Source organism: Nicotiana tabacum, chromosome 17, assembly GCF_000715075.1.
Source record: "Nicotiana tabacum cultivar K326 chromosome 17, ASM71507v2, whole genome shotgun sequence".
Taxonomy (NCBI): Eukaryota; Viridiplantae; Streptophyta; class Magnoliopsida; order Solanales; family Solanaceae; genus Nicotiana; species Nicotiana tabacum.
Window position 1 is genome coordinate 151,481,091 of NC_134096.1, and position 8,482 is coordinate 151,489,572.

General features: G+C 35.9%; 1 protein-coding gene across 5 annotated transcripts; it reads left to right on the top strand.

Moving 5' to 3' along the window:
* Positions 1-155: 155 nt before the first annotated feature.
* LOC107777949 (uncharacterized) lies at positions 156-7,709 on the top strand. Of its 5 annotated transcripts, none has more exons than XM_016598118.2 (12): positions 156-427; positions 503-565; positions 1,348-1,482; positions 2,162-2,264; positions 2,843-2,913; positions 3,001-3,105; positions 3,535-3,568; positions 3,979-4,079; positions 5,512-5,571; positions 5,631-5,834; positions 6,590-6,706; positions 7,430-7,709. In XM_016598118.2, exons 1-11 carry the CDS (start codon positions 302-304, stop codon positions 6,674-6,676), a joined length of 1,089 nt encoding a protein of 362 aa, XP_016453604.1. In that variant the 5' UTR covers positions 156-301; the 3' UTR covers positions 6,677-6,706; positions 7,430-7,709. The 5 variants fall into 5 exon arrangements, with proteins under 5 accessions (XP_016453604.1, XP_016453606.1, XP_016453605.1 ...); XM_016598120.2 differs by having other exon boundaries at positions 1,348-1,473; XM_016598119.2 differs by having other exon boundaries at positions 7,433-7,660.
* Positions 7,710-8,482: the final 773 nt, after the last annotated feature.

Below are 8,482 nucleotides of genomic sequence, written 5' to 3' on the forward strand. Positions count from 1 at the left end.
CCTACTTTATATTTGTGTGTATATTATATATTTTTATATATATTCAAAACAAAACATTTAATTAGTACTCGAGGTCTTTACAATGTAAATTCTGATATATCAACCTTTTTTATTTGTATTTCCACCTTTTTTTAAATTTATTATCCCTTAATTAAGATTTTACAAAATTATAGTACAATTGTATAACTTCTGAGGAGAGAAAAAGGAGATGGCAAACACCTACTTGAGTCCAAACAAACTATTCCTGAAAAAGTAAAACATCCTCATCTTTACATATATTTGTGTTTGAGAGGGAATTAGGATGCTGTCGTCTTCAGTGATGATTCGACGCTTTTGTAGCTTCAGTGTCACCGCTTCTTCTTCTGCTCCTTCTACTATCACTTCCAATTCAAAGAAGAAGCGTCTTGTCTTTCTGGGTTCTCCTCAGGTTGGTTGGCATATTGCTCCCATCTCCCCTTTCTTCGTACTATTGCAATATTTATTGTTAATTGCATAATTTCAGGTTTCTGCTTCAGTTCTTGATGCTTTATTCAATGCTTCTGCTGCCCAAGATTCCCTATTTGAGGTATGCTTATGGACATTTGTAAGTATAACATATGTCATGAGTAAATGTCTATATTTCTTGCTCCTGTGTTGTGTTTTTTAATATAAATAGTTGAGCATTTGAATGAAGCTGGTGCAAAATGTAGTAGAATGGATATACATTATTTGTATAGTGGATCTCAACTAGTTTAGGATTGAGGCCTAGTTGTTGCTGTGTTATAGTTCCAACTGATGTGTATTCTTTTTCATCTGGGCATAGATGTAATGTTGTTTAGCTGTTTGTGCACGAACATATGCGATGCCTGTGAGCAAGAATTTCTAGAAAGACTTGATTTTTACCACAAATACTAGTAACTTCATTGTGTACTTGAGTTTCAAGCAGGACTTAACCACTTTCCCTAATTAATTTTGCTCACATTTTATTCTATGTAGCCATAGGTTTTTATGCTCATTCCTCTATATTCTGTCTCTTTTCCTTGAAGTAATTCTTTTTACTAATGAAATACAAAAGTTGTTCTCTTAACTTTGTTGACGGGTCTGCATTTTTTTGTGTGCTTATAACTAAACTTTTCACAAGCTTATTTTCTTCTTTTGAGTGAAGCCGACTTCTTACTTCCTTGGGGCTGCATCTAGCTTTTGCATTTTTCAGTCAAAAGTTTTTCTTGTCCGATTTAGGTTGATTATCTGCAGTAGATGTTTATGGTCAGCAGATTTTATGTAGCTAAAGTCACTATAGGCATCTTTTCAGTTCTGTTTGGTACTTAAGGATGGGGTAGAAAACTGAGCTAGTTTGACACTGGTTAGGTCACAGCTATCATTGCGCAACCACCCACCAGAAGGGATAGAGGAAGAAAAGTAATGCCTTCACCGGTTGCTCAACATGCTCTTGACAGAGGATTCCCTTCTGATTTGATTTTCACACCTGTGAAGGTCGGTGAGGTAATAATGGTTATTTACATATTTATGTATTTTGTATATATATTTTAATTTGTCACTGCTCCACGGGTGTCTTCCTTATTGCAAACTTCCATGGTGCCTTTTTACTGAAATCATTTTGTTTCTAGAGACCCTAGTTTTGGTTATAATTCTTTAAGACATGAAAAGCATGTGCACAGTCGACTGTTATTAAGTATGGTGGCCAACAGTGGCGGAGCCACATGCACCCAAGGGGTGTCAACCAACACCCCTTCGTCAGAAAATTATACCGTGTAGCTGGATTATTTAAAAAAAAATATGTATATATATATTATTGACACCCCTTGACTTCTTGGTGAGTTTAATTTTTTATATTTTGACTCCCCTTATTGAAAATCCTGGCTCCGCCACTGGTGGCCAGCCTCGGGTAGTTTCTCTTAGGTAGCAAGAAAGGTAAAGAAATTATGTTACCTTTCTTTTAATGATCAATGATTTTATATCAATAAGTTTTAAAATGATGCTTAAGTGATGAAACTGTAAGAAACCAATAGCTTTCTTGATGCATTTTGTGATTTTTTTGTCTGCTGATAAAATATTCCAACCTCTTATCATTGATTCTGCCAATCAATCTTCAATTGTTTATAAAATTACAGTGACTGGGTTTCCGTTTGTACGTCTTATTAACTGTGTTATTATAATGCAGGAAGCATTTCTTTCTAACTTTAAAGCTTTGGAGCCAGAGCTTTGTGTTACTGCTGCATATGGGAATATTTTACCCACTAAATTTCTGAATATTCCTTCAAAAGGTTAGGCAATGATTCCTCATTGTGCTGTATTTTTTTAACTAGTGATTTCCTCTGTTCTTCGGTTATGCTGCATTGTCATATTTTATGAGTTGGAGTTTGGAACTATCAGAGTTAGAACCATCTTTCACTTGATGAACAGACCTTAGTTTTTTCACTTTACAGACCATCTTTCACTTCAGCCATAGTTTCTTGTATTTGGCATTTCTTGTGGTTTAAGAAGACCTTTCCTCAAGCATCTTCTAGTGAATTTGAATATGAAAACTTGGAATTATAAAAAACTTAAATGTACCACATTTCTGTTGAGGTTCACAGTGGACAATCTATGACAATGCTGGGTGTCAGCAACTTCTAACATTTTTAGCTGGCGACGTTGATGGTAGGGGAAGCTCCAATAATTGCATACTAAATAGAAGGGATGTCGTTGTAATTGGAATACTAAAGCTTAGACGAGTAGAGGGGATTCTGAATAGCTAATGCCTAAAAAGATCAACTGCTGTTTTTGGAGTTTACAAAGAAATATTTTCTGCTTAAGCTCGATTATCTGAATGAGCATTAGCCTTTTTGGTCCAATCAAGCAGGAACAGTTAACATACACCCAAGTTTACTGCCTCTATATCGTGGCGCAGCCCCTGTTCAAAGAGCATTGCAGGTTTCTTTCTCCTGAAAGCTTATGGAAATTATATGGGTTACTCGCTTGATGGACTTATCATTTGTGGAACTGCATATGTAATTTCAGGATGGTGTTAAAGAAACAGGGGTGTCGTTAGCTTATACAGTTCGTAAATTGGATGCTGGACCAGTTATTGCGCGTGAAAGAGTAACAGTTGATGATCAAATAAAGGTCTTTGTGATTTTCTTTCCAGAAATGTTGTTTTTATTAGTTTTGTTATCGTGGATAAATGTGTTAAGTTCTGAAAGCCCATTGTGCTGGATGCAGCAAAAAAAAACGATTCGCGCTGCTTGCTATTATTGGAAAAAGATTCTTGTGATTATTCCTTTTTTTTGATGAAGAGATTCTTGTGATTATTCCCTTTTTCTGTGTTTTTAATTTTCCTTGCTTGGTAAGGTGACACGGTTAAGGTTGGTGTATAATAATGCAGATACATGAAAAATGTGTCAGTATATTGATTAGTTTTGGCCTAACCACATAGTTGCTCCTCGTCTTATTTTTATCCTTGTAACTATATGCATGTGGACTGCCCACTTCTTGGCAGCACCTTCATTTCTTAATGAATTTTCTGACTGATGCTTTATAATATCCTTTTTGCAGGCTCCAGATTTACTTGAGTTACTATTTGCTCTAGGTTTGTTACTCTTGTCTTCTACTTCCTGCTCTTCACTAACTGAAAATTTTCACTGTTACAATGCTTGTCTTCCTTAGATGAAAATTTGTATTCTGAGTTGAAAAGACCACCTTTTTTTCTGTCTGTGATATTGAATGCATCATTTGGCCTGTAAAATTGGAGAATGGAATGTATTCAGCTTTCAGTTTTGGTCGTAGCAAGTTAATTGTGTAATAGTTGGAGAATCTTTGGCAGGGTTTTTGAAGAGGTAGTATTCCCAGCTCGATATTGTCAACATTGCTCTTCAAAATTCATGTGATCAAATTACATTCAGTGTTGTTTTCTGTGCTATGTGAAGATATTGGGATGTCGAGTATTGTCACGATTCAGATTCCATTTTCCAATAGCTCATGGGCTTTTATTCCATTCAGGTTCCAAACTTCTAATTCGTGAACTTCCGTCCATATTTGATGGGTCTGCAAGTGGAAGAGCAGAAGAGCAAGATGACTCTAGAGCTTCTCTGGCTCCCAAGGTAAAATTACCCCCTACAGTGTGTCCATTGTTTGGTGCATTTCTTCCGAGTTTCAAGTGTAATGTTCAACCAAATGGAGATGTGGGTTCGTTAAACATCATGGCATATTTAACCTTTCCTGTATCGGCAATAGCAAGATGTCCTGAGAATGTTAAGATATCAGCCATCTTGGCTGGATATATGCGCCAGTATTATATACTGAGTTTAAGGAAAGTCTTAAGCTCAGGCCTGCATGACAAAACTTCCAACTCTTGTGGTTGGACAATTTAATAGCCAGGACAGATATGTCTTTCATCTACCTAGAAACCTCTCATAATTATTACATTAAGTGTATCATTTGAAGGTGGCTTCCATTGGCCTGTTGTAGGATAATAGGCCCTGCTTATGGATAGAATCATGACTCTGGAACAGTCTCGTGGTGTGCTGTGCTAATACGCCTGATATTGATTAAAGTTACCTTGAGGATCAGGGGTTATGGGGTTCAGGGTGGAGTCTAGTTGAAGGATCCCAAATGTATCTGCGGCCTCCGCGATAAATTGAGATGATGTGAATAAATGCCGAGATGGGCCCTAGCAGAATACTCTGGTTGTCAAGTTAGTTCTCCATCTCTGGAGTAATAATTGCCATGTTTCGATTAGGAACCAAGATGTCAAAATATAAATGAAGGGGAGCATTTGGGGGGGAGGGAATGCTTTACCTAGTACAGAGGTCAAGATCAGTGTCCAATTATTAGTGCCATTAGGTAAACTCATGGAGCACAATGACACTTGTAAGCATCTAATAGGTGCCCACGGGTCCCTTTATGGTTTATTCAGCATTTCATTTACCATCCGGATATTACTAAGTCCATTTTCACTAGAGGATGTGAGCTCAAAATTGAAACGTCTTGCATATCCTGCTCATGAAACATAAGGAACTTAGGATTCACATCCCTCTATATTGCTAGCCATATTTGGTCACTTGTCACCATATCTTCTCATGCAAAATCCTTGCTTTTCTTTTTTCCTATTGGGTGATATTAGAGATTAATTGAATGAAGGTTAAGTGCATATTATCACAGGCAGACAGTGGATCCTACTTCACTAAATATGTTTCCTCCATCACATGAATTTTTAGTGCTCTTGACAATAAGCCCGTCCCTGTTTGAAACTTTGTGCCATGCTTCTCTATCAATGGGTAGGTAGGTTTACATGAGAACTAAATTCATCTTGAAAATGAGATACATACCGTTGGACGGTTGGAGTGACACCAATAGTGGGTCTCAAACTGTTGCACAAGATAATTCTTTTTGTATGATACCTTAATATTAATTTTTTTCAAATATCATTCAATGCATTTATGCAGATTTTGGATTTCATTTTGGCTAATTGAAATCCAGATAAACCTTTCCCATCATATTCTGGGAATAAGACTCTATTTTTGCTTCTTGCAGATAACTCCTGAGGAGTCATGGCTATCCTTTGATGAAGATGCCCAAGTGCTTCATAATAAGGTATTCTTCTAAGTTGTCTTTCAATCTGGGCTGAGGGTTCATGACACAGTAGCTTTTAGGTTCGGGCATTTGCAGGATGGCCAGGAACTCGAGCTAGACTTATGGTCATTGACCCTAGCAGTGGCGAGAGCGGTAGTATAGAGCTTAAAATTATCACCACTCGGATTTACAGTGGTATCAGAAGTCAAGATATAGAAGCCAATGATGTGCTTTTTACCAAAGGTTCACTGGTAATTCCTTGTGGTGGGGACACGGCCCTGGAGGTGAGAAGATTTTGTACCTAAAATTCAAGAATATTTTGATTCAAGCTGCAAGTTTTCTATCAACGTCTATAATCCTAGATTTTATGGGTTGCTAGTTTCATGTCTTTTTTTTTTCCTATTTTGAAGTGGTAACAAATTTTATATATCACTGCACAAACGCTGTGCAAAACCATATATACAGAAGAGGAGGCTGACAAAATGCTATCCTATACAACTTACAAAGATTCTCTATTTTCATGTCTTATTAAATCTGGATAGCTGCATGATATCCACAATTGATGTTGGCTTTCTATGTATGTATGTATGTATGTATAACGACATTTTATATTCTATGCTGGCTCAAAGTTTTACTATAGCTTTTTATTTAGAAACTTCGTAAACTCTAAATTTGATGTTTCTTGGGAATCCGTTAACAGAGGGTTGGGTTTCTTTAATTTCATCTGGATTGAAGCCCTACTATCATTGGTTGTATGCATACGCATTTACATACGTTAGTTTATCTCATGTATTTGTCTTGAGTGATTTGTGTAGAGAGAGGATGGAGGGGAGGAAGACTAGTTGTCTGCCTACTATGGGCACATCCTTTTTCTGTAGTATGTTAATATTAGAGAGAGAGAGAGAGAGAGAGAGAGAGAGAGAGAGAGAGAGAGAGAGAGAGAGAGAGAGAGAGAGGATTAGTTGCTGCTAATATGGGCATTCTTCTTCTGCATATGTTAACATTAGAGATTGATAATGCTAGTTCTTTGGTATTCCAGGTTTTGGAAGTTCAGCTTCCCGGCAAGAGGACTGTTAATGCAGCTTCATTTTGGAACGGATTAAGAGGCCAAATACTGAAAAAATGATTATCACTAAGCCGGTCAAGCACACCACATGTAAGGCTGAAATTTCTGGAAGTCTTCAATTACTCTCTTGTTAAAGATTTTTTCTTTGTAGCGACTGCCACATGTGAGCCATGTAAGGCCATTGGTTTCCATTGAATGCCCAAAACCAAAATAATTTATTAAACAATCCTAGTAACTAACTTGATTATCCTTGTTCTTTTTGAAAAGGTTCCTTTTCTTTTTCTTGTTTGAGATCTAATGACTACTTCCCTCTGTCTCCCCCTCCCTCTTTTCGTTTTCCTTTTCAGCTTATAATACAGTTATTTGGGAGTTGTACCTTAAATTTGACTTTTGCAAAGACTTACTTTTGAAGAAAAACGAGTCAACTGCCTTTCTGTGACAACTAGGAAGAAATTGTTTAGATTAATGTTCTAAGGTTGCAGATTAGCATGCGGTAAAGACAAAAGCTATCCAATAAATGGGATTGGCTAAATTACTTCCATGATCATGTGCTAGTTTAATCCAGTTAATGTATCTTAGCAAATGAGTAAAAACACACACAATGTAAGGGTGAAGTGATTTGAAATACTGACAAATGCAATGAGATACCAAAAGCCACAAACTGGTGGTATATGGAATTAGGAATATATATGCTCCTTTTTCTGTTCAAGTGGTATAAGCCACAGTGGGACTTGGTAGTCAAAAAGCAAGTAAACCATTATCCACAGAGCATAACAAAAAAAGATTGATGCTTTTTTGTTCTTTGGCTTGCAGCAGAAGTCGACAAGTCGTACAAAATGTCATTGTTCTACATAGTTCATTGCATATCTGATCATAAAACACACAACTGAGAGAATTCAAGATGGGTTTAACTTTGATTGGATGCTTCTGTCGTGATCTTCTCCGTTCTCGGGATAATTCAGACTTCTCAAGGAAGTCACATTTGTTATACAAGATATTCCAGCTTCAGAAAAGGATTAATAAATTTGTTTTTACGAATTTTAACTGATTTGTAATGCTCGGTTTAGTTTTTTTAATAGTAGTAAAGTTTCCCTGGAGAATATTCATGTTTCAGCTTTTTTAGCTATTCAGAAGCTTAAATAGATAGAAAGTAGGTCATGAATTTTTGATGTAGGCTATCTAACATCAGGTGGCTCAAGGGGAGGCTAATAAGGCCTTTGCTTTAGGCCTCAAAATTTTTAATAATAAATTTTATTTATTTATTTTTGCTTAGACAATATTGAAGTTTGTAGAAAGAGAACGTACATAATCTTTATTTAAAAAAACAGATTCCTGATATTTTAACATTAGAAATATTTTAGAACATTGAATTAAACTATAAGATATTCATATTATTAAACATAGTCTTTAACAACAATCACATTCAAGGTGCAAATACATGACTAACATCTTATTAACATGAAATTAACTTTTACCAATATAGTTATAATATTACTAGATAAAGTTAAACGCTAGATGTCTTTTAAGGCTACTATACTATTTTTTTTTAAAAAAAACATACAACATTAACTTTTTGCATATTTGTATTCAATCTAAAAAGTTTAAAAACTCTTATTAAATTTAGCTTTAGGCCTTTAGGCGTTATTGAGCCACCATTGTCTAACATGATTTTAAACTATTAATAATGACTATAAACAATCATTATAAATCCTCTTATAATGATTTATCCATACTTTTTTGTTGCATCCACATGAATCCTCACACATAAGTTTGGCTAACCTTACACGGGTACCTAAGTGACATCACCCCATGTCATCATGCATGTACTTCGGTATTCGCAATTACAGTGAAGTGATGTAGCCTCTC

What these genes read in the sequence shown, in the direction of transcription:
- LOC107777949 (XM_016598118.2), top strand. Translation starts at nt 302, where the DNA reads ATGCTGTCGTCTTCAGTGATGATTCGACGCTTTTGTAGCTTCAGTGTC. An exon ending in GAGCTTCTCTGGCTCCCAAG is followed by an intron (nt 4,080 to 5,511) that starts GTAAAATTACCC and finishes TGCTTCTTGCAG; the next exon opens with ATAACTCCTGAGGAGTCATG. An exon ending in CCCAAGTGCTTCATAATAAG is followed by an intron (nt 5,572 to 5,630) that starts GTATTCTTCTAA and finishes AGTAGCTTTTAG; the next exon opens with GTTCGGGCATTTGCAGGATG.